Source organism: Pygoscelis adeliae, unplaced genomic scaffold (genome assembly GCF_000699105.1).
Source record: "Pygoscelis adeliae isolate BGI_AS28 unplaced genomic scaffold, ASM69910v1 Scaffold63, whole genome shotgun sequence".
NCBI classification, from domain to species: domain Eukaryota; kingdom Metazoa; phylum Chordata; class Aves; order Sphenisciformes; family Spheniscidae; genus Pygoscelis; species Pygoscelis adeliae.
The window spans coordinates 6342020-6368327 of NW_008824414.1; the positions used below are offsets into that span (position 1 = coordinate 6342020).

The window sequence follows — 26308 nt, forward strand, 5'->3', positions numbered from 1 at the left end:
CAGTTTTGTAAAAGCTAGAGTGGAATAATCAATTTTGAATACTGAAATTGATGTTATGGATAAATAATCCTGACTTAGTTCTCCTTGTCATTGTCATTGTCTGGACTATAAAATTGCTACCTTCTTCCTTTTCAGTTTTAAAACTTCCACAGTGTGGTGCTATATTTGCAGAGGGAGGAGTTTTACGTGCATATGTATGTAAACCTATATAAAACCCCATGTGAACCAGTATGAAAAAGGTTCATACATACGTATGTTTATATATCTATGTGTATATATATAAAAAACCCCTGTATGAACCTATATGAAAAAGATATATATACACATCTATCTATGTTACATATAGATAGATATGTAATATGGTTTTTTTAATATATATATTTATCCTCGCCCTCCTCCCCAAGGACTTCTAAGCTTACTGAGATTAAACAGAGTCCAGACATTGCTCTGGGTTTCCAGGAACATTTTTAGCATATAGGTCTTTTATTTTCTTTCTGTTTAAAGACCTGATTCTTCACAGTTCAGATGAGTTGACTGTGAAGTTTGTCTTGCTTCCTCTTAGCTTTTAGTCGCTCACTATATCCTTCAGAGTTCCTGAGGACAATTCTGGTTTACAGTGCACCTCTCGCTAGTAACTGAATCGTGGTACACAGTGGCAAACGTTTCAAAGTAGTTATTCTTTGTTTCTTGTACTATCAAAAGTAAGCAGATCTGGACAAAACAAAAATACCAAAAGCATTGCTCTGCCTTTTTCCATATGGCTTTTGAATATTCTTTGTTTTAAGGGTTCTTTGATGTAGGTCAGTCTTTTGAAGAGGCCAGACTCTCTTTGCTCATCTGCGTGACTTTTTCTGGATGATAGCCAGTCTCTTTCTGATCCCTGCAGTTCATGCCTTTTCCTTCTGTCTAAAATGGATGTTGAGTCAGTCTGTCTTTTGTAAATCCTTCCTCTTATTGTGATAACACCATTCAGCTTTGTAGGCTAGTAGGACTTCTACAGTTTCCACAAGTTGATCCATTGCTTAGTTACTATTCTTTGTAAGCTCAGATACGAAAACAGGTTGTTCTGCGTCATTTATTTCATTCTCTGAGGACATGCCATTAGAAGGGCACGTCATCAAAGTTATAACCATGATGGAGTGTTAGCCTTTTGCCAAATGTAAGAATCTCTTGGTGTCAAGAGCCACAGTGTTAGCCAAGCTGTATAAACTGACCATTCAGCAACTGGAAGCATTATTAATTGTGCCAAAGCAAGAATTTAAATGGAATAGACTGGACCTATTACTCTCTTTCATTAGCTGATGGGAAAAGCAAAAGTACAAGTGATCCAGTCTTGATCTCAAAACATTTTTAGAGGACGTTGGTGTCAGTCTCAATTTTTCAAAAGAGAAAGCAGAACCAGGTAAGTGTTTTCTGCAGAAAGTCAGCTAACAATACAGGCAACAGAACTGGAACCAGAACCCAATTTGTTGAGACCTGTATGGTGTTCCATGAGTTAGGTAAGGTGGGTGATACTATCCAGAATTAAATTGTAATTTATGAAGCATGAGGTGATGAAGACTGAAAGAAAAAAATTTAGGAGTGGGAATTGAGAGGAAAATACTTAACAGGCTAGAAGTAAATCAGCTTCCCTTCCCCTCTACAACCATTACATTCTGTTTTGATCTTCAGAAGAGCAGGAAACTTGATATTCAAAAATTTGGAATTGTTCTTTTCAATTTAAGATATTAATAGGCAGCAAAATCTTAGGCCTGAAAATTACTCTTAGCCAACTGCAAAGGGCTAAGTAAACTTAGAGCCTGCAAAAGACATCTGAAATTACAGCTCCAAATCAGGCTTTGATTAATCAATTGATTAAAAAGTGTAGGATTTGGTTCTCGCATTGGAATCCTTAACGAGGCTGACAATGAAAACTTACAAGGTTTGCTTATGATGCTCTTGTAAGAAAAATATTACAGTGATGATGTTTGGAAAATGTCATTTCAGTTTGATTTATATGCAAAAAGTAATACAAATTAAAAATGCTAGAGAGAGGAGTATTTAGATCATTTTCTTGGATCTTACTGTTTTATTTGAGAGAACGCTACTGAGGAAAGATTTGAGTAGACAGTGCAAGGTGATGTTAATTAGTTGCCAGCTGTTCTAAGAACTTGTGAGTGCTAGCAATAACAGCTCATTTCTGTATTCTAACTGCTCATACTGCACCTAATAAGTGCAGTAACATTAAACAAAATTCAAGTTTCATAGTATACACAACTCTGAAAGAAATCATTTACCTGCAGTTCTAGCCATTTTATACGAGGGAAGTGTACTCAGAATAACATGTATGATAGTATCTCAAAAAAAAAAAGTTGAAAAACAAGTATTTTTCTAATAACAATCAGGATCAGCTGGTTTCCACTCTTTTTATTTAGAGAGCTACTGGATTTCTGGTACCATTTATTGTCTAGTCATACAGTGATTTAAACATGTATAGACCATTACATGGCCCTTCTAAGTATGGTCTGTTGGGCTTAAATTCAGCCTGTGAAAATGAGATTCTTTCCATAGCTCAGTTCTTAAATGGTTAAACTAACTGCTGCTCATTTGTCTGCTTATTCTGTTTGTTTTAATGAATAAAATATGCTTTGTGTTAGGTGTGGAATTCAGTTTACAATTTTTGTTTTCTTTTAGAAGATTCAATGATGTTGTTGCTTGATATTTTCCTCTCATTTTTTTCCATTTTGAAGGCTTTATTCTCTTTAAAAAAGAATAATCCCTTTTTAGGGTATACTTACATTTAGTTTTCCTAAGAAACCCACAACTCAAATATAAGAAGACTGAAAACAGTTGCATGAAAATTAAAAACCTGTGCACTATATTTTGAAATGATCAGAGTTTACTGGTCACCTCATATTAAAAGCAGTGTTGAAACTCCAGCAGCAGTTAATTGCTTTGTAAAAGTCCAGTTAAAAATCAAAAAAGAAAAGGAAATAAAACTGGCTTAGACTAGAAATAGGTTCGTATATCTATCAGATAAAATGATATACTCAATTACAGACTGCATGTGTTCGTCTAGCATGTAAGATTCTTTATAGAGGAACAGTAACTAGCGTTACATTGTTCTAATTTCTTTGTACCTTCAAGAGAGAAAGGAGGACAGCTTTATTAATGTCACTGTTGTGATCATGATTTTGTCTTTTTTTTTTTCCAGATATTGACTACCCTTGTTAAAGGGATTTGTAAACCAATAACCTGCAAAATCCGCATTTTGCCCTCAGTAAGAACATAAATCATTATGCTAAAGTGTTCAGTTGTTGTTGTTGTTGAATTCTGTGATTTAAAATCAATTAGAATATATGGCATTCTAACATACTGGCATTTTAGACCTGTTATTGAGAAATAGCACTTGGAATTATAATTTCTGTTTGGGATGCTGTCACGACCTGAAGGGTTATCTTAGGTGCGGGTGTATAGGGGTTATGATTGTGGGCTTGTTGGATTCCATGATACACAAGGACACAGTGTCTTTTATCCTCTAAATTTCTCAACTTTATTACAGATTACCACAAATAGCATAAAAGTCACCATAGCAAATATACCTATGATGAATAAAGCAAAATATAGATATAGATATATCTGTCTGAAGCTATTACAAATTATTAGAAGCAACAATCAATAGTATAACAGCAATGATTAATATGGCAGCAATCAATTATAGCAATAATCAATAACAGCAGCAACCAAGTAGGTAAGTACTATTACAAGTTACTACAAACTTACCGCTAGTGAAGCAAACTTATCCATAATATAACAGCAGATATGCTTATGATAGATTACTTATATGCGCATATATATATATGTATGTTCATAGTAATAATACCAGTATAGATCTCAGAAGGGCACCCAACCATCCCAGAAGCAGGAAGGCAAACTGAACCAACCCCAAAAGTAGGCCCAGAAGGGGACCAATAAAATAACAGACAGAAACTCACTCCAAAGATGATCTGTGTCATGGAGTTTGGAGTCAGCCAGGCATCCCTGGCAAGAGTCCAAGATCTCGTAGAAAGTTCATGCGGAAGTTCAACCTGTTTAGGAAAAGTATGTGCAGCATGGGAAGTTCTCAGAGAGAGAGAAGCTCCATTCTGGATAAAAAATAAGTCATTTTTATGTCAGAGACATAACAGGGTGTAGGACACCACCCCTCGAGCAGCCAGTAGATGCTGTTAACTATTTTTCACCTGGGGCTACCAATAGATGATTGTTTTCTGTTCTTTCAGACCAATTTTTATTTTTTCCAGACTGTTTTCCTGTTCTTGCAGTTAGAACAGCCAATGGCAGTTACAGATTCTTTCTTTCTCAGGATGTTTCCCCCTTTTTCCAGACTATTTTTTACCTTTTCAGATGATAAGTTGCTGATGTGGTTCCTTGGTTTTGCACTTGTCGATGGTATCTCAGGATGTTGCTGGTTTCTAGGTACCCAGCTGCACTTACCAGGAATGCTTCTGGTTCACAGGCCTAGTTCCCAGGCTAGCGGTTTTCAGGCTGGCAGGCATTTTCTCTCTCAGTATTTTTCAGAAGATATTTTTTTCTGTTCAGTAATTTTTCCCTGCCAATCAGGTCGCCTTTCTGGCTGCTCACATCAGATGCCAAACTTTGTTTCTCCTCTCTAATTTAAAAAGTCAAGAAAATACTGTCGTGGTTTAACCCCAGTCGGCAGCTAAGCCCCACACAGCCACTCGCTCACTCCCCACCCCGGTGGGGGAGAGAATCAGAAGGGTAAAATTGAGAAAACTTGTGGGTTGAGATAAAGACAGTTTAATAGGTAAAGCAGAAGCCACGCATGCAAACAAAGCAAAGTAAGGAATTCATTCACTCCTTCCCATCGGCAGGCAGGTGTGTTCAGCCATCTCCAGGAAAGCAGGGCTCCATCACGTGTAACGGTGACTTGGGAAGACAAACGCCATCACTCTGAACGTCCCCCCCCTTCCTTCTTCTTCCCCCAGCTTTATACACTGAGCATGACGTCACATGGTATGGAATATCCCTTTGGTCAGTCGGGGCAGCTGTCCCGGCTGTGTCCCCTCCCAACTCCTTGTGCACCCCCAGCCTGCTCGCTGGTGGGGTGGGGTGAGGAGCAGAAGAGGCCTCGGCTCTGTGTAAGCACTGCTCAGCAGTAACGAAAACATCCCTGTGTTATCAACACTGTTTCCAGCACAAATCCAAAACAAAGCCCCATACTAGCTACTGTGAAGAAAATTATCTCCATCCCAGCCAAAACCAGCACAATACTAAACATTAGATGTCTACACATGGTTTTATTCCATTGAACTCCAAATGTGGATACTTCTATTAAAAAAAGTAGTCTGTTTATTGTAACCCACTGAGTTAATCCCAAAGCTTTTGCTGGTGGATAAGCACTAAATGAAAATAAAAAGGAAAAAATGCATTCTTATTTGGCAGTCTTCTAAAATGTGGAATTGACTGAGAGTAATATCATGGGTACATGAGCACAGTGTGATGAACTTTGAATTTCTTGACAGTCTACTTGAAGTTTAAACTTCAAGAGGGGAAGACTAAGCCCTAATGTTACTTCTCCAACTTCCAACATTCATGTTAACGATGAAGTTTTCACTAATAAAATTGTGTTTACAAAAGAAACTGCCTGTGCTTTATAAACTACTTATATTCTACACTGCAAGGAAATTTTGTATTACTTGACTCCCGATTTACTGTATGTGCAATGACAGCAATAGATACTACAAATGGTACCCGAATTAAAAACAACTTCTGCAGCCTTTTTAGAAACTCTTTGATAGATTGAAGCACTGAAATTGCTGGCTTATGCAAAGAGGTTCATAATCTTCTTTCTCAGAAGCAACATCTTCATTGCAATTAGAATGACTTTTTTTCTGGATAGATTCTTGGGTACAATCATTCATTTTAAAGAAGTTATGGTAAGACTATTATATTGCTAAAGCTGTTACATCTTGTTTTTTCAGTATTTGTCTAAAATTTAACTATTAAGAATGTAGTGAAAATACATAGGTTCTTTTTTCTTTTTTTACAGCTGATGTAGTTTCCTTATTGGATTTTTTTTTTTCAGTTGAATTCCCTACCTATTTTTTAACCTCCAGGAGATGATGTGCCTTCTCTTTTAATGACTGATTGTTTTGCTAATGTGTATTTAAATACCTACCTAGATACCGTGATTGCATATGACCTGGATAGATACTGGATGAACTGTAACTGAGCTAGCTATTGTTCAAAAGTCATTTATTTGTGCATTTGAAATGATTAAATGAACAAATGAAGCCTGCATGAAAAGAATCAGTAACTCTGTGTAAGATCATTTTAGTTCTGAAGTATTAAATCAAAGAACTGGCACCTCTCTTTTTTATTTTCTACAACTATCCTAGAGCCTCTTCCTTTTTGTTTCAAGCTGCTTTTGCATTACATGTCATCCATCAGAACAGCAGGTGAGCTTCTCTCTCTGTGTCCATGCCAGCTGGTAGACATCGCATTTTTCAAAGCCTGAATGTGCTATTTTTGTGATGAGCCGCAGATCATTCTCCAGCTTTTGAAAAGAAAATTAGCCTTATCTTTTTTCATTCTCCCTTTCCCCAAAGCTGCATAAGACAGGCTAATCCAGCAATGTGCCAAATTTCTTTCTGCCTTTCAACAGCACCTTACCTCTTTGAAGACATACTGGGAGCTTCCCCTTTTTCCCCTGTATCTTTTGATTCACTGGTCATGTACGAATAGGATTAGAATTTTTTAGATACTAGTTAACTTTTTTAAGACACATCTGAAAGGAATATTTATAAATGTGTGATTGCATGTTATGTTGATTTCAGAAGGCATCCTCTTATTAAGATGCATTTTAATTACAATTTACAGAGTAGTCGTTAGAGACAACTTGCTAGTCAAGTGTTATATCATTTTCAAATGACAGTCTAAAAACCTGTTGGAACAGGTACAGAGTATTGTGTTACCTGGTTTGAGAAAGTTTGCGATCTATAGTTTCAAGGCAGTATTGGAAATAGATTCTTATTTTTGCCATAATATGTAGTTCTTTAATTGAAGTACCTATTAATTGATTATGCATGTTGGGAGTTACTGTTGAAATACAAGAATCATATCCCTCTTGATGAAAGAAAAGACTTCCAACATTTGTTTGTACAATGATCACATGAGAGTTATTCCTTTTTCTTTGAACTAAAATCATGTCATTCTCTCTTATCACTCAGGTTGAGGATACTGTGAATCTGGTAAAGAGAATAGAAAAAACTGGTATTGCTGCCATTGCAGTCCATGGAAGGTAAATCAATTTTAGGCAAGACAGACTTAGAATTTTTTAGTTTGCTGGTGAACGTAGCACAGTACGATATGACTAGAGTATACTCCACATGAAATATGTGGTTCTGATTTCAACTGTTAACTAAATCGGTGGTGTAGAAAATCAGGCCAGTGGTTAGGGAATTGAACCACTTGCTGCTATTTGTCTAAAATTTTTGTCTCAAAGACCAAGTAAAGCTAAAATTATCTTGCATACTCTGCATCTAGAAAACGCTGCTTATCTGGATATGGAATTACAGTAACAATGTTTTAAAATGTATTTGATATTAAATAATTCTCTTATGTTAAAAAAAAAGGAAAATTACATCATATATAAAATAAATAAGCAGAAATAAGTATGTCCTAGTAATCCTTGAGGCATGTCTGCTGTGATCCAGATATCTACAAATTCCATAGGAAGTCTTTGGTCTTGTTGTTTGTTTGTTTGTTGGAAAGGAAGAAGGAGGAAAGGCCTCAGCACCCTGTCCACTGTGATGTGATCAAAGCCATATCTGAAGCGGTCTCCATTCCAGTAATAGCAAAGTAAGTTGGACTAATTAACTCGTTATTGCAAGATGCCTGTAACTAACTTAAGATTTGCAAGTGCAGAAAGAAGATCCTTCATGTAGGGCGAATACAGTGTTACCTGTTACCAAAGATCAAATCTGCATAGAGGTAGCAGTCTCAGAAGTTGGCTGTAGGAAATATCACCATACCTCAGTTTTTAGTTTAAAAATTCTATGTATTTTTCAAAAAGCGTTGCTTTTGTGTGTCACAGTCTATCCTATGCAAGTTGTTTCTGATTGCATCCAGCAGTTGAATTCTCTATGCTTTTAAGCCCTGTGCAATGACTGTTTATAACCCTACCACTGTGTACCTTGGACACTTGCACACTAGAGATCACCTTTCCCACTGCTCAAAAATAGTGTTATATTCTGTGGCCTCACATTTTCCCTAAGACCTCCTTAGTCTCCAGACATACGGACACGATCCCACTGAATCTGTCTGCTTGTATTGATAGATCCTTCAGTAACTCTGTGATAGTAAAATAAGAAACTCAGTCTTGGAAAAGTTTAGCTACAAACAGGTAAGTTTTAAGAGCAATTTTGGAGGTAATGAAAAGTATCAAACTGTCCTGAATTGTATCTGATCTGCCTGACCAACATCTTTAGATGTTTCACTTCTTTATAAGTGGCAGTAGAATATCCTTGGCCAGAGAAGCAGTGTCCTTAAATGAAGTCCTCTCTTCATTGATTCTTGAGTTTTCATGGAAAAGCTACATCTCTGCAAACCATATGCTTGGATCAGGAATTCGAGAGCTGTTTTCCTGTTCACATTCTATGTAGAAAATACATTGAAAGTCACAGTTTTTGCAGTTAGAAAACCTGTTTCTGTACTGGACAAAGGAAATATTCCATGCTGATAATCTTCATTGATCCACTTTTCAGTGGTTCACCCCCTTTCTAGTTTTCAGAATAATTTTTTAAACAGTATGGAATTAAAAAGCCAAGCAAAATTCACATTGTGCATTGCCATGAAGCCTTTGTTTGCCTAGGTAAAAGATGAGGCTAACAATTTTTCTTAGGTTTTATGCATGTCACAGAAACGTCAGCTCTCTGAGTACTTTCTATGATGTAGAAGTATGCAATTAAGATACAAAAATATTAGAGGTTTGTTGTTGATAAATTGCTTCTAATTAATCCCTATATCAATTTACTTCTTTGGAAGTGTCCCAGCATGCTGAACTAACCTTTAGTCTTTTTTTTTTGTGTGTTTTCTGTGAAAAGGATATGATCTCTGTTTTAAATCCACTTAGTGAAACTTTTCCCTCTCTAAAGAAATGTAGATGTGCAACTTGAAATCTTGCTTATTAAATATATTTGATCCATGACACTTGATCCCTGCTGTAACTTATTTGGCTAGCATTTTGAGAATTTTAACCATTTGTACCTCAAGCTTGGTCAGGAAATATACAGGAATGAATAAAAGGAAGTAGACTGGTGCTAAAAAAAGCAAGAAGACTTCAATTGGTACTATGATTTCTAGAATGATACTGTGTTTATGGAATAATCTTTTGTAAGTGCAGGAAGCTTGCTTGTGCTGTCTTCACAATATAAATGTCTGGTTTTAAAGTAATTAGTTGTTCCCTAGTTTTTATTTTGAATTTGACAGTGTTTTTGCTTTTGAAGGGATAAAGATCCTACTCTTTATAGTTCAAAAGTCCAACTTTTATTTTACATTTAAAAGATGTGAAGGGAAACTTTAAGAGAACGAAAAGGTATTTTAAGTGTTCTTTTTGCTTACTAACACGTCTGACTTGCTGCCTTGAAAGCAGAGGCAGTACAATAGAAGCAGTGCAACCTTCTTTTAACTTTAAAGTGCTTTGTGACTGATCCGGAAGTACTACTTGTAGTTACTCTCCATATGTTCGTGCCAGAGTGAAAATGGAATGATGCTGTCCATACTTGACTCGTTTTCAGTATCACTTGTGCCAACACAATTAGTATGCAGTTGAAGGTTCCAGAACTAGCAATTACAAGGTATCATTTTTCAAACAATAGGGAAGTGATTCTTTGTGAGCCTTATCTATTAAGAACTGTGTGAAAGCGCACAGTTTGTGTAAAACACAAACTATATTCTTTCTTCATAAAAAGTCTTCTATTTTTAAGAGAAGTATGCAGATAATTAAAAATATTATATATAATCAGTGTTGTAATGAGCCACTGCTAATAAAATTCTCAGACCCGTTTATTCTCTTAGATTTGAGATAATATCCTCAATAGACCCTGCCACCATTAATAATGTAATACCACATTGAAAATACAAGGCTGTGTTACAGTACAAGTAATAGCAAATAAAACTTTCATGATTATAACAGTGATGTTAATTTTTAGTGGAGGATCTCATGACTTCATCAAAGAATATGTGGACATTGAGACCTTCCAGAAAGCAACAGCTGCCTCATCAGTAATGATAGCTCGTGCTGCCATGTGGAACCCATCTATCTTCAGAAAAGAGGGTCTTTTCCCCTTGAAGGAAGTCATGCAAGGTTACATCAAATATGTATGTTTTTTGGAAGATCTTACTTGTAGTTAACATTGTTTAGAATTGTTAATCCAAATCTTACTACAGTATTTTAACTCCTCTGAATTTCAAAGACTTAGGCTCTGGGGATATTTTAACATACTGCATATGACATGAGTCTTGCAAATCTACCACTGCTTCCTCTGTTTTGTTCAGAAAAAAATTTTCAGAAATCCGTATTCAGAAAACAGTTTTTCCTGATTGTTCTTTTCTTACATACCATGCTTTTTAGCCCTAGTTTCTTGGGAACATTGATGAAGCTTACAAGACTATCTAAAAATTTCTGGGAATTTGAAAAGCTAACGATATGTAGGCCGACTCTCTTGATGTTACAGTAGTACAAATAATATTGTAACAAATCAGAAAAGTGAAGGAATATTAAATACTCAGTTACTTCTAGATTCATTTTTTTAAATTAATTGCTTTCCACAAATACTGTCAAGAATTTTTAACAGCAGGGAAGCAAAGGGAATGATTTGCCAATTAAGTAATGCTGTATATCTATAGCTCCATTAGCTGAGTCATCTATAAAGTTTTATCTGTTATTCAAAATACACAATTTTGATGGCATAATAGGAAATCAATCAGAAATCTGTGGCTTTGATCATGTCATCAATTCAAAATTCTTTGGTTTTTGAAAATTTGGACTGCCATTGACTAGTTAAAGTATCACTGCATCGCTAGTTAGTTATGTAAACTGGTCAACTCTTTTGTCATAAGTATGTGAATAAGTTGAACTTCTGTTCATGAAAGCATGCCAAAATAATCAGATTATACTCGCATTCATGAGTAGTCTTGAATATGTTATTAAGAAAACTGTACATTGTGGTTTGCCATTCAAAAAGGATTTTGAAATTCATCAGGAGACATAAGCAGTATAGAAGACAAATTTGTTTGGTATGTTTTTATATATTTTGTCTCTCTCCTCCAGGCAGTGAGATACGATAATCACTATACCAACACAAAATATTGTTTGTGTCAGATGTTAAGAGAACAGTTGGAAACTACTCAGGGTAAGAAGCTGCATGCTGCGCAGTCCACACAAGAGATTTGGTAAGCATGTACTTCAGAAATAGGAATTGTACTCTTTGTCAAACTTGCAAACCACTTCTCTGTCTGTAGCGCTGCCTGGCATTTCACACCTTCAGAAGAAGTTGCAAAAAAACCCACAAACAAACAAACAAAAAAACCCCAAACCACCCAGTTAGTGAAATGTGGAATAATACAGTAAACTTTTCTGGGTTTCCTCCGTGCTCAGGTGTTAAAGCTTTAACCCTAAAACTGTCTATATATTTGGTATACTAATTTGCGTGGTGCTTTACTGAGTGACAGGCATTTATCCAATATTTGCATTAACTGATTAAGAAAAGTTTCAGCATTCTGTAGTGGTAGTCTGGAGGTTAATAGTGTGGAGCTTGTCTTGCTTCAGATATATTTATTCATTTTAACTTTCCCTTTTGCATGTGGGGTTTTTAATGTTACTGGAATTTTTATGACAAGATATTTGTTTTAAATGAACACTTGGAGATAAACTCAAAACAATGTATGAAGGTCACCTGTATAATACATGAATGTATTTCTTTTGTGCTGCTTTTCATACCTGAAATATGCTAATGAACAATGACAACCTTTTTGAGGAAATACAGTAGCTTTAATGAATCTCTTCCTCCTGGACATCTGAAACAGTCTGGGTGAAATTTCTCAAAGGGGGAGACAGAAAAGGAAGAAGGAAAAGTTTGAGAGAAACCATAAAATAGACACGTGATTAAAGAATTCACACAGACTGGAGGGGAATTCATGTTTGGACCCATCCCAAACTGAACAAAATAAAGGTCTGAGCTTGCATGTGTCATATCCATGTTGTGTGCTATAATTATCCTTCTGATGGAATGGAGGGAATGTTTTTATAAAATAAACAGTCTGAAACTGTTCGTTACCTTACATGTATGAAAATGGGTAGAAATGTTGAAAGCTTGAAATATTTTGCAAATGGAGTTATTGTTTTCTAGCAAGCCCTAATCAGCATTCTGTTCCTGTCCAAAATGAATGGAAATGCCTGCAATCCTTTTGCCAGTTTATTGCAATTTACCAATTTTGACTCTCTATAGATGCTGCTGTCCATGATTATTACATTGCAATACAATGAGGGGAGTTTGCATTTTATATATAAAAGGAGCTAGCCTTCATTAATCATAAAGGAGCAGTGGAATCCATGAACAACACTTACACTTTGCAAGTTACTTTTCACTTTTGCAATGTAAATAGCTGAACAATTTTTAGTATAGTAACTTACTATCTGTTTTGCTTATAGTTTTCCAGTTTGGTTAGAAGAAATATAGTATAGATTGAAACTGAAACAATCTTTTATAACTTCAAATTAATCTTAGCTGAAAGGGTGGTGATGTTCTCTACTGAACGAATAGTAATGCCTGGTATGTAAAGAAAAGAAATTGTAAGAGTCAAGCCTTTAAACAGGTAATTAGAAGAGTCACAGTTTATACACATTAACACTGGATAGAGATCTAGTGTAAAACTTCTGGTTTTATGTGCTATGCCTAACAGTTCTTCAGGGGCTTCCAAAATTGAACATAATCAGTTTTTGTATGTGTGATGCAATACCAACTTCAAAATTGGCTTAAGCAGTGTGTGTGCATGAGAGAGGGACAAAGAGAAAGCCACTTGAACATTTATAAAACCACTTTCTATCAGCAGCCTCAGTCTTTTAACCACTGTTCTAAACAGCCTGTCTAACGTCCAGATAACTGAAGAACGTTCAGTTATTTAAAATGCACCTATACATCTTCAGACAAAAATGTTACTTAATACTGCTGCCTCCTGGTGATGATGGCATGTTACAGCCATTCGAGGTTTTAACCTCAGTACTGAATGCAAGAGAACAAGCTGCTGCATTTCAGACAAAAAAATTTACATAATAGTACATAATAAGTTTTCTTCTCTTAGAAGCATGTTAGCATTATTCAGCTTTATTGCTTTTCCACTTAGAGCATTGGAGATGGCTTTGTGGCCAGAATTCATTTTGTCATTATACAGCCTCATACCAATGAGCATTCTCATAACAGTCAGAAAGTAAAAGTTTTCTTAGCTGCAGGTTTTATTGTTGTTATCATCTGCAGAAAATGAATAGTCTCAGTTTTTCAAAGTAGATGCAGCCTGCCATGGATCTGAAATTTAAAAGGATTTGAGGCTCTTGCCTTTGACCCAAATCCTAGTTGCTTTCTCCATTGTACTGGGGCTTGTGAATAATACTCTGAAGTCAGAAAATCTGAGATTTTGAGGTGTTTGGATGTTATAGTGTTTATTGCTTATAGTATTTCGAAATACTCAAATTAGAAGAAGAATCTATTTCCTACTTTTCACTCATATTGCCCTGGTGGAGCTGATGCACCAGTAGTCACTTGGACTTTGATGATGCTGATTCATCCACCTGCAAGTTATTAATTGAGCTAATAACTTGAACATTGCAGGACCTGTATTTCTGATTGATTCTGCCTGGACTTTCAGGCTGCAAATCGAATATATAGTACTGGAAATGAGAACATTCTTTTTCTACTTGTAGCTTAATAGTGTCTGATAAGAATTGAAGGAGAAACAATATGATGTCTCTGTGCAGAATATGGCCACACTGTCATGTGATTCTCTGTACATATATACTCTATTTAAACACAATTGACTTCTAGACTTACTTTTCTCTATTGTAATATGATGCAAAAATTTATAAGCTGATCTCTAATACAAAGGAACTCTGTTTGAATAGTGAAGTCTTTGAAATGGCTGACTTCTATGAAGAAACAACAGCTATTTTTGAAGCAAAGAAAATATCTTTAGAAACTGAGACACAAGATGAAGATGACCAAATGGAAGATCCAGATGTAATAAAAATGGCTGTTAGATTTGACAAGTAAGCATGCAAATTAAGTTTTTCATTATTTTGCATCTGTAAATAAAAACTGTGAATTTGACAGTGCCTTACAGTTTTTTGAAAATAATAATTTGCATAACAGCGCTTACTGAGTGAATTTTTATGAAGCAATTTGTGTACATCATTACATAATTACTAGCATCACCACTCTTCCTGTGCTATTTGGATGTTGTAAGATGTTTTTTAGTTCCAGGCTTCCTGAGACTGCTTAATTCTCTCAGTTAACTTACTAGTATAAGTAGTGCTGAGTGATTTTAAAAAAAAATCCAAGCATCTGTACGTAGAAGTATACAAAGATATAGAGTTCAGTTATTTTTGGTGAAATTTAACTATAACACAGTAGTTTTTCTATAAAAAGTCCTGCACAAATTTTGTAGTATTCCTTTCTAAGCAGATAACATATGTGCTTATCTGCAGTCTTCTAAACGTGTTCCACTCATAAGGTATTCCTTGAAAAACTAATTCATGGAGATATGCACAATATTATTTTAATTAACCTTTGACTATAATCTATGAAACCTATAGAATTGCTGTTAACTTTCCATGTTATACCCATTTGCTATTTTTGCTATGTTTGCTATTAAGTTTGTCAAACAGCTCAAGAGGAGTGTGATATAAAATGGTCCTCAAATCCAGTCATAATGCTTTAATATTTACAGGATATATTACCTGACTCCTTGAGGACTGAATACAGTGGTTTTACAGTATTTCTTTTTTCTGCCAAGTACAAAGGGCTCTAATTCCACGTCAGTAACTGAATCAATGTCTACCTTTCATACTTTTTTATTTGATAACTTCACTATCTCATTACAGAAGCAGTTTCTTTTCTTTCTTCTAGTGTTTAATCTTGTAGTGTTGCTTATAATAAGCAGTGCCAAACTGTATCTCTATTCTGTGTCGTATATTTAGTTAGAATCTCCATTCTGGTTAGTATCTTTTCTCTAGTTGTATTATACCAGGATGTGAATGTTTGGGAAGAATTAATAGAAAAGTTTAGATTTTATTTTAGATGTTATGTCAGACATATTACTTGAATTATCTAATAAAGAAGCAGCATTTTTCTCATAACTTGAGCTGTAAAATTAAACCACAAAGAATAACTGGTAGAAGCAATATAATAAGCAGCACTATCTGTTTTAAAATAGATCTGTTTAGTAAGTAAACTCTGTGCACAGTTGTTGACCACAAATTTTTCTGTCTAGGCGAGAATATCCACCACAGATTACTCCAAAAATGTATCTTCTGGAATGGTGTAGGAAAGAAAAGCATCCTCAGCCTGTTTATGAAACTGTGAGTCAATGAAGAAACGCTTTCAAACCTCTTCCTCTGCCTTGTCTATGAAATTAAGTATTTTAGGGCTCAAGGTAGTGAGAAATTCAGCTTCCCAGTCTGGCTTAGCTCTTGAGTAAGCAGCTTCAGAAATGGTAATACACATATGTATGAAAATAGCAGCTTATTTTATTAGCAAATAAAAATTTAGAAGTCAGACCTTCAGGCTGGTTTTGATTCACATGTGAAAGAAGTTGCTGTAACTACAGGTCATTACATAGGAGTCCATGACTGACTGACTTTTACTTCTGTTAAGTAAAGAATTTGGATTCAGAATGTTTTCTCTGTTGTTGCACACTGTTGTAGGTAGGAACTATACTGGACAGGAGCAACTGCCTGGTTTGGTGGGGACATTATTTGATTATTTTTTTTGTAAAGCAAAAATATTTGCAGTTTGGACAATTTCTTCTTCTTTTTAAATCTTAAATATGCAAGGTTAAATTTGTGGTGTGAATTACAGTAATTTTAAAGGTGTTACTTGATTGTGGTGTAAAGACAAGAATAACAAGGAACCTTGACAATATTGTTTGTTTTGTAAATGACGTGACTGGTTTTTGACACCCCCTTTCCTTTTAATTCTTTTTTTCTCCAGGTTCAAAGACCACTGGATAGATTATTCTGTTCAGTAGTGACAGTAGCTGAGCAAAAATACAGATCAACTCTGTGGTAAGCTATCCTTAATGTTTTTTTGAGCTGTATTGTAATTGTTTCTGAAATGTTGCTTAAAACTTGGAATGAAAGGGTTCTCCAGTTTATTCCAGTTGACTTTATTAAAGTCAACTAGAAGATACCTTCTAAAGCTACCTCTGGGAGGGAGAAAGGGTTAAAAATTTCTGAGAATTGAATGTGACAAGAGGAAGTAATCTTTAACATAATCAAGTAAACCGTTAGGGATTTTAATTCACTTAGTACATTAGTCCACAAATTGTATTGGAAGGGGAGCAAATAGGTGACCTGATTCACTTGTGTCTGAAGAGTTCAGAAACTAACCAAGGAAGGCAGAGGGGAACGTTGGAGGAGGTAATGTCTTCAGCCACTACAGCAGATCCGTTCTCAATAACAAGTCAGGATTAAGTGTCTATATACAGTGAAGCAGAGGACAGTTTAGTGGCTTCTCAGAGATCACAGTTAATCAACAGTTACATCCAGGGCTGCTCTAAAGTTTCATGATGGTATTTTATACAATCATCTATTAATACTGGAGTTGACTTCAGGCATTTGCACCTAAGTTGAACTTGATTTAACTGCAAAGCTAGAGCTCAGCATTGAACATTTTAAAGAGGACAAATGCACACAAAAATTACTGATGTTTGCAGCATTTCCTGTTCAAAGACTTTAGGAACTTAAGCTCAGCTGATATGAAACTTTGAGAAGAAAATGTTTTCAAATATTGAATTTCACAAATGTATAATCTGCAGTCCCTCTCAGAGAAATGACAGAATTTTTATTATTATGGAACAGTTCCTGCTTTTGTCAGCATCAATGAATTTGTACGCCTACCAGTGATTATATTTGGGACTGAGTGTCTTTCAAGAAAGTGATCCTTCAAAACTCAGTTTTGTTTAGTGGTCACATTTGTAAATGTTTAACTTTCTGAGGATTGCAGCCACTTGGGCCAAACACACGTTGACTTCATACCTTTGAAATGAAGAGTGTTTGAGACACAAGACCTGATAGAAGCAGATTTTCTAGGAATATTACATCAGGAGTGATGCATCAACATTGACACCTGGCAAGATTCAAATAATTTCTGGAACTGACCTATTTTGCTCTTCTGCTGTGAGATGACTACTGCTGTTTATTTCATGATGTTGCATCAGAGACAGGAAATTGATTGTCTTTTGGCAGTGTAGAGACTTCAGTTTCTACTTTTACCTGTGCTCTGTCTGCTTGCTCTTCAGGGACAAGTCAAAGAAACTAGCAGAACAGGCTGCAGCTATTGTCTGTCTGAGAACATTGGGTGTCCGAGAGGGAAAGCTGTGTGAGGGAGAAAATCACCTGATTAACAAACGCAAGAGGGAAGACCAGGAGCGCTTGTATAACAGAGACCACGGAGAAGATCTTGCTGAGCCTTCCCATAAAAAAGCTAATTTTATTGAAGAAACTTCTGACATGAATGTGCCTAGGATGCCACGATAGCATGGAAATTAGAGGTTTCACGCCTATGCAGCTACAAATTAGCTCCTATTTGTATATCTTGCTGTTCGCATTTCATTTGGGTTCTCTCGGAGACTGATAAATTCCCCAGTTGTGAAAAATGCCAATGAGATGTTTACTGTTCAGCACTCACTGTCTCTATGGTGCCTTTCAGACAGGATAGATTAGCAACTTGATTTTAAAGAACATTGAGCAGATTATCCCAAATAATAAATTTTTTAAAATATTAGATATTTTCAAAGCAATTTTGTCATTGGCTTTATTACTTATTTTTTATTGTTAAGAAGTCTACAGTGTGCTGGTAAGAGATGTATCAGTACATCATCCATAAGCAGATGGATTCATTATGGAATGAATGTATTTAATCAGAAAAATTAATGTAGGAAAATATCGGTAGCTAAGTAGACATGGTTTTGTCAAATAAGTTTTATGTGTGTCTTGCAAGCTTTATTTACACCCGTCATATATCAAGAAAAAGTTTTTTGCAGAGAGAAGGACTTAAAAATTATAACACTAAGCATGAAAATAACATTCTTTCATAATTTCTACTACATTTTACCCTCCAGAAATATGACAGTAAGAATTAACCATCCTTTCCTGGTTTTAGGTATTACAGTTGTGCCTTTCCAATAAGGAATTGGAGCCAAGCCTGGTAGCCATGAATTTGCTGAATGAAGGCACGTTGAGCTGTTTTGTTCTTTTGAACTTGGAAGTTCTAGTAAATGTCGACATGTATATTACTTGTAATAATGGGCATCCAAATATGGCCTTATGTGTTTGTTCTTGAAATGTGACCTAGTTTGCCTCAGTATTTAGCTGTTAGTGATACTGGTGGTCTTAATCAAAGGCACATGTTCTCTTCTTAGTTTGCCATCATCATAACTTCCTATTAAAGTAAACTATAAGTACATGCTATATGCCAAGAGAGGATACAGACCCAGTCTGATTTCATGGCAATCCAGCTGAGCTTTTCTGATTTAAATTAGAGTTTTGAATCCCCAAAAGAATGTCTTCATGGATTAAGAGAATTCAGGGATTTCAGTTATTAACGGGTTATTGAAATGGTGGTTTAGTTTCCCTCAACAGGGTGAGGGATCTTCAGATTATCAGTTCTGGTCTGAAAACAAAATGACAGGGATATCATGCCATGATCTCTAAAGTGTTTTGTATAAAGAACATAGAAAATATAATTCATTTGGATGTAGTTCATAAATAGTCTCCCTATTTAAAAATATGAATCTTTTTCCTCGAGTGATAGTGCCGGCATTAAACCATTCTTTTATAACAGAAGAACAATGTCTCACCAGATAGTGTTCAGACTTGTGAAATTAAATAGATGTGTATTCATATTTAAAATGTCTGTGTTTACATCAGAGTAATTTATAGTAAATCTATACAGTCTAAGAAGAAGAAAGTTTTTCTTGCTCATTTTGTACATTGCAGTAAATGCAGTTAAATATACTTACATTTGATATAACTTTAGTGCTAGAATTTTACTCCTAAGCAGCAAAAGAATTTGCAGTATTAATCAGAAATTTCAGAAGTAGCCCGTTTCCTATTGTGAGTGCTATCTGGGTATCTTGTTTTTGTCAGGACTATTTGGAGCCATCATAGAATAATAGAGGAAAAGTTGTTCTTAGGTCCTGCTAGCAGTGTGGCTTGCAAGGTCTAATATCATAGAATCATAGAATGTTTGAGCTTGGAAGGGACCTCTGGAGATCATGAGGTCCAACCCCCCTGCTCAAAGCAGGGTCGACTAGAGCAAGTTTCCCAGGACTGTGTCTAGCTGGGTTTTGTGTACCTCCAAGGACTGAGACTCCATGACCTTTCTTGGCAACCTGTTCCAGTGTTTGATCACCCTTACGGTAGAAAAGTGGGTTTTTTTCTTCTTGTGTCTACATGGAATATCCTGTATTTCAATTTGTGCCCATTGTCTCTTGTCGTGCCACTTAGAAGAATCTGGCTTCATTTCTTGTCATCATTGTCTGTCTAAAATTAAAATTGAATCTTTGGATAAACCCCAGTTATTACAGGTGGTGGTGCCTAAATACAGTGCGGACTTGTATGGCAGCAATTACTATGGGTTGGTGGAAATTACAGTGGATTGGGACCAATTTATAGATAAGCAAACCACGGGGAGCATGTAATTTCTGTCTTGGCTCATAGAAAAGCCCAAAAGAAAAATCACTCAGGAGAAAGTCTGCCACAGCTGATATGGACCTCTTTCAGAAAAGAGAGAGAATCATTCAGTATAGGAGTCAAGGCCTTCATAACAGTATTTGTACCTTTTCTTTTTTTCTCCTGATATTTTGTCGTGTGATGTGAACATGCATCCTTCCTGCCTCCTTAGTTAGATGTAGCCTACGTGGACTTGTCAGTTTCTTTCCAGCATTGACTTAAAATGCAATTCAGAGCACATGTTTATGGTGAGAGATAGGTGCTCCAGTGGCAGTTGAGAATGTGTAAAATTTGGTTTTATGTTAAACAGCTGAGCAGATACCTGCAGCATGCTGTCAAAAATTCACATGGAGCTAAAGTTGAAGATAGATGCCTAAACAGAAGTTGTATGAATACCCTAGCATGTAGATGCTTTACTGGTCCTCTTATGTTACAGAATGCGTGCCGTGGTTTGGTTGATGAAGAGAGCTGGATAATACTGGATATATAGTTTTCTATGAGCTGAAACAAATACTATGTTAATGCTAGTCTGTGAAGTATAGGTATTGTATTTATATTAAAACAAATGCGTGCTAAAAGTTGAGGGGGAGGTGTCTGTTCACTAATAAGTGCATGTTTTCAGATCCTTTCTTAAATTATTATATGGTCACCAATGGTTACACTTACTCCTCTTAATTCATTGTACTAGTTGTATACATTAATGAGGTTGTCTGTGCTGTAATTACGGATGGCCATAGCTAGGCCAAACAGAGCATGTGAAAACGAGAGTGAGGAGTCACTCTGTTGGAATGAGCATTCAATGCTAAATATAGAAGGGCTGTAAATTGTGGCAAATGGCTAGAAAGCATAACGTGTTTGACACCCTTCATTGGTTTCAAAAAGAACTAAAGAAAAGCTGCAATTGTATATATGTGTGTTTGCATGTCAGAATGTTTTGGTTTAATGACTCTCTGTTACATGCTTTCATTTCCCTTAACTCTATTACAACAAATGTGTGTCTATTATCCTACTTTGATCATTCAATTCATCCTAACCAGTTCTACAGATAGGATAGTCGTATTTACTATGTATGTTCCCTTCTCAGCACTGGTTTTAAAGTAATTACTTCAGTGACCAGTGCTTTCCTTCTAGACATTGTTCTATTCACATTAGTTTTAAAGAGCAAACTACACTGGTAACTCATCTGCATGAGTTTCTCCTGTGCTTCTCTTTTCTGCTGTACCTTTCATAAACAGAAGGTGGCAGATTTTTTTTTTTTCTCTTCGGAAAAATACGCTGACTTCTGCAGTATTTAACAATCCAGCCATTGCACTTCTGCATTCTTGCATAGGGTGGCAATTGAGACCACAGTTGGGTTGGAAGATATTTAGCCTCACTCTTTAGATTTCATTTTATTTTTTTAATCTTAATGTGGTATGAATATGATATTTGGTCAATACTAACCAAAGCTGTGCTCTATTTTAAGTATTTGCTTAGCGAAAATGTTTCACTATCAATCCTATGGAATTCAGAGAAGCAACTGGTTTTTTTCTGTCACAAGGCTACAGCAAGCAAACAAAAAAGCAGTTGTTTTGTTTCTCGATACTCATGCTGCAGAAACTACTCGTAACGATACCCGCCAAAGTGTGTTCCATGGGTACGGGGAGAATTGTAGGTTGCCCTTCCTGTAGCCTACATGTACTCTGCTTATTAGAAACGTGAATGGGAGTGCAAAGATATTTTTACTAGCCTTTTAGCATGGATGCGCTCACTGTGGGGCTACCTCCGGGGCCTTGCTGGTTGGAATGCTTTTTGGAATGTCCCGGGCTCTGAGCCCAACCCCGCCCTGGAATGTGAGGTTAAATGTTGGCGGTACAAATACAGAGTTTGAATATCAAAATCCTAGAGTTCCCCAGTACTGCAATTTCAGAAAGCTGGCAAGTGAACCACATGTCAGCTCAGCTGCTCTCTGATTCAAAGAGTAAGCATGCCTTGGGTTGCTGGGGGAGGAGGGGGAGGTAGGATGTTTTTTGTTTTGGTTTGGTTTTTACTTACCCGTTATGACCTGCAGAAGGGCATGCTTTTCAAAGACGTTAACTGGCAAGATTGCAAGAGGTCCCAACAGGTGTTAGCCAGAAAGAAGTCTTCATTCACAAAAGCATTTTATCGCCACTTCTTTAATCAAATCTACAAGCTCAACATACTTGAGAGCTGTTGCCTTATTAAACAGGAGTCTGCTTATATTGAGACTGCAAGTCAAGAAGCTATGTTGATGAGATGGCTTGTAAGGCTTAAGTTTCCATCTGCACCACAGTGCAGGAGGCCGATGTTTGAGGCTTTTATTCAGAGTTTCTGATGACAAAGCTGATGAAAAACATTAAAAGCAAGACGCAAAGCCTTTGGTGAGGAGGGAGTGCCTCGTGTATTGTTAAACAGCAGTTGCCTAGGTCAGTTAAGGAGAACTGATGAGCTCCAGAGGGAGTCTAGTCCAGTCATCCTTACTCAAAGGAGTATTAACCCCTGTTTTTATGAGAGGAGGCTTGAAAAATAGACGTTTGTGGTGTTCACTTAGCTCCCAAATGAAACTGTGCTGTAGGAGTTAATGTGAATCTGCCTGTTAAATATCTATTGGATAAATAAATAAATAAATACTTTTCCCTTGCATTGGCATGGTGGGAGAGTCTCTATTTTCCATTTTTAGAAAGTTATTGTCTGAGAGATATCCTCTTCTGAGAGTTTACAAAGCACTGTAGTACAGATCTGACACTTTACTCATTTTAACTTAATTTTCCTTGATAGTCTCCATACATTTGTTAATGCTTCAGCATGTCGTTGTGTTTGAGATGAAAAATGAGCTTCCTGTTTAACCTTTTTAAAATTACTGCTTGCTGATTGTAACTGAAATGGTTATAATCTATCTATAGTTGTGAACATGGATTTTTGATTAGTATTCTGTTGCGTAGAGCTGACGGAACTGGATTTGAGTACAGATCTTCAATCTGTACTTTTCAGCTGTTTTAAAACTGTATAAACATTTTACCTTTCCTAATAAGGTTTTTTGTTGATTTGTAAAATTATCTATGCAGTGTTAGGATGCTGCATGTGCCATGCATGCCTGTATACTTGCCACTGTCTATTCTGTGCACAGGTGTTAGCAAGGATTGTTAGCATTTGGTCGTAGGTCTTTATGTTAAACTTCTTAAACAGAAACTGATAAAATGGTTTCCCTCATTGTGGTCTGAGAAAAGTGAGAGTTACAAAGATAGTAAACTAAAAGCTGGTACTTTTTTACTCTTTTTAATTTCAAGTGTTGGAAAACGTTCTCCTTTTGAGTTAGGAAAAAAAAAAAAATAGGTTCTAATCAAGCTTCCTTGGGAAGCTTCTCAGTGATTTACGTGATTTGATTCAGTGCACACTTATGTACTTAAAGAAAATTGCAGTAGTTAATTTCTTAAGTTTCTCAGGCAGCAAAGACATGAATACCGTTTAGTACTTCACTGTTTCATTAGCTCTCTGAATTGTTATAAAATTTAAAGCAAATTTCTTGCCCATCTGTGTATCTGCTCTAGTTACATACTCATGTAAGTGCCAGGCAACAATTTAAAAGCTGAAACCATTGTCGTTGTTTTCTTCTCACTGTGCTGAAACAGAGTCAAATCCTGGACACCAGACAGAACACAAGTAAACATGTCTGGGTAGAGGTACCTATATGAACCACAAAACCCATGAGATCTTAAGAGTGTTAAAAACAATATGGGACAGTTTCACTTCAACAGAAGCGTGCATTTATTTCCCCTGTATGGCATACAATGTGCTTTTTTTTGTAATTTTTTTTCAGCAGTTAATTGAATATTCACTTTTCAGATCCTTAGGTGAGAGTGAACGGCAGATGGAGTGTTCGCAGGAGCATGAGAATGATGTGATTTCAGAAAGCTGGAATATTGAGACTGCAGGATTAAGCCAGTAAATCACTGTACAGTTAGACCATGATGCCTACCTGTCATATCAGTGACATGGTAGTTCTGGTTTACTGTCTTGCTGCCCTGTGACATTCTCTTATTACAGCTAATACCAGCTTTCATATTTTGCTGTGCCTGAGCTTGGAAAACAGTTGTAGTACTTACAATGTTTATAGCCCTTAGGCTATATAAATACTGCGTTATGAATACTGAATTAATAGAGATTTAATAAATTATCTTCTCGCCCATTAACTTTTATCAGCACGCCAAATGTTGCAATGTAGACTGTAAAATCAGTGGTAGCTCGCTCACTAGTATAGGTTACATGCAAGACTATGCAGTGTGACCTGACGTGTGCATATCCTGTAATGGCAGTGATGCTGGGGTGAAGGGATAAGTAGAGCAAAAAAAAAAAGAAAACTAGTCACTGACATCTTTCTGTACAATAGTACTCGTTCAGCATTTACGCATAGATTCAGCATTTTCCCATTTTCCTCATGCTCATATTCAGTAAATTCTTTCAAGTCCATAGTAGAAGGATTCTCCATTCTTTGTTAGAGACAAAATGTGTAACACACCATTTATTTAAAATTATGCCCTACACCACTGCGTTATGGAAGCAAATGCAGCTCAAAGTATGATGGAGGACAGAGTTTCCATTTCATTTCTTCTTGTAGAGAAACACTGAAAACAAACAGATTTGTTCCACCCCCACTTCGTTTTTTTTTTAATACATCTTAATTAAAAAAAAAAAAAACAACAACGTAATTTAGATGAAGAGGAGATTTTCCAGAAAGGGTTGATGTATTTCCATGAAAGGAAGAGCTAACCTCATCCTGTTAAAAAACATCTCGCATCTTCACCTATCACTGCTAGACTGCCATTATGCATACTGTTTCCCCCTCAGCCCGGCCTGTGAATTCACCGGATCACCTGGTCGGAGAGAACATTTCGCCCACACAGTTCACTCTTCTCACTTCCCCTGTGCTTTAGAACCCCACATGCATGCTGTCATCATACTGACGTCCTATATGGCCCAACAAAACAGACAGTGATGTTTCTGTGTGAATGCATGTATGAAAAGTGAACACTCTCCTTTACAAATTTTACAGGGTTTATGGGAGGCAAGCCTGATCCTCAAGCCGTGAAAAATTCCCCTCTGGGAAAATGAGAGAGGTTAACATAGTAGCTGTCTTGTTTTAGGACATTCTAATCCTTAATTATATCCTTAGAAACCTAGGTACCTGGGGCCAATGGAAAATGCTTCTGTTCCAAGGCCAGAACTCTCACCTAGGTCTGTAGTTTAGTCCTGCTGGTTGCAAAGATAAAAGCACCTATCAGCAAATAGGAGGGATATCCCTCAGTTTAGTATGCAGTGATACTCCTTGCTTTTTTTTTTTTTTACTGTTCTAGGGTCCTAGACTCGCAGAAAGCAGCTAACTGTATTCCTTCTTGCATTAGTAAGTTTGGCTGGCTTTTCTATAACTGTGACTTAAACTGATTTTCACTAAATACAGCTCGGCCTTTAGAGAAGAAGTTGCCTGTAACTTTTTAACAGATTTTGGGATACTGACAAAAGCTAATCTTAGCTCACTGAGGCTACTCTTCACTCAGGTCAGTGTGGGTGGGGAAGAGAGGGTTTTCAAATGGCAATTCAAAATAGTTTCTGCTCAGTTGTTTTCTTAGCCTCACTAAGCTAAAGTTAGCTTTGGTAAATACCATTCTTCCACCTCAATATTTAGAGTAGGCATGTCAAGCTGATCAATCTTTTTATCTGAACATAAGTAGTCACCTTGTTAATCCCTGAATTTCTATTGCAAGCCTTTCTTGCATCCCTGGGTGAACTAAAATGAATTTGGGATTCAGCTGTTACACCTGAGTTACTAGAACAGTAATGTACAGGCATTGACTTCCATTCAAGATGGCATTTAGCTGGGATGAGAAAAAAGTATATCTGTTGTCTTCCTATCTTTGCTTGGCAATGATTGTTTCTGTAGGTAGAGATCACTGAACAGCACAAATACTTCTTCCTTGACTTCTGTAGTGCATAGCTGATAGCATTCAACTGGTGTCAGTTTTGGTTTTCGTTATATTACTTCCTCACATGGTAACTGGTGTCCTCAAGAGCATGCGCGTATTCCCTTCAGCAGGGGCATCTAGCACAAGGGCAGAGCAGACAGCTGAGAGTGGCCACCACCTTTGCTGGCCCCAACAAAATGTGCCACTAAATGTCAGTCAACACCTGAAGTGCCTTGCTTGACGTGTAAAGACTGGCTAGAACAGCAATGTAGCAAGAATACCTCAGATGAATTATGAAGGTGGAAAACACAACTGGATGGGGAGCCTTTTGCTCTAGCACCTGCAC

The 26308-nt window shown here is 36.5% G+C and overlaps 1 protein-coding gene across 1 annotated transcript in view; it reads left to right on the forward strand.

Moving 5' to 3' along the window:
* The window catches only part of DUS2 (dihydrouridine synthase 2), a 27906-nt gene extending 9834 nt beyond the window's left edge, over nucleotides 1–18072 (forward strand). The window contains exons 8-16 of the mRNA XM_009320802.1: nucleotides 3194–3259; nucleotides 7230–7300; nucleotides 7774–7860; nucleotides 10212–10380; nucleotides 11333–11454; nucleotides 14177–14320; nucleotides 15544–15631; nucleotides 16263–16336; nucleotides 17572–18072. Of these exons, the coding sequence (XP_009319077.1) occupies nucleotides 3194–3259; nucleotides 7230–7300; nucleotides 7774–7860; nucleotides 10212–10380; nucleotides 11333–11454; nucleotides 14177–14320; nucleotides 15544–15631; nucleotides 16263–16336; nucleotides 17572–17809 (1059 nt within the window). The 3' untranslated portion in view covers nucleotides 17810–18072. The remainder of the gene's footprint in view (nucleotides 1–3193; nucleotides 3260–7229; nucleotides 7301–7773; nucleotides 7861–10211; nucleotides 10381–11332; nucleotides 11455–14176; nucleotides 14321–15543; nucleotides 15632–16262; nucleotides 16337–17571) is intronic.
* Nucleotides 18073–26308: the final 8236 nt, after the last annotated feature.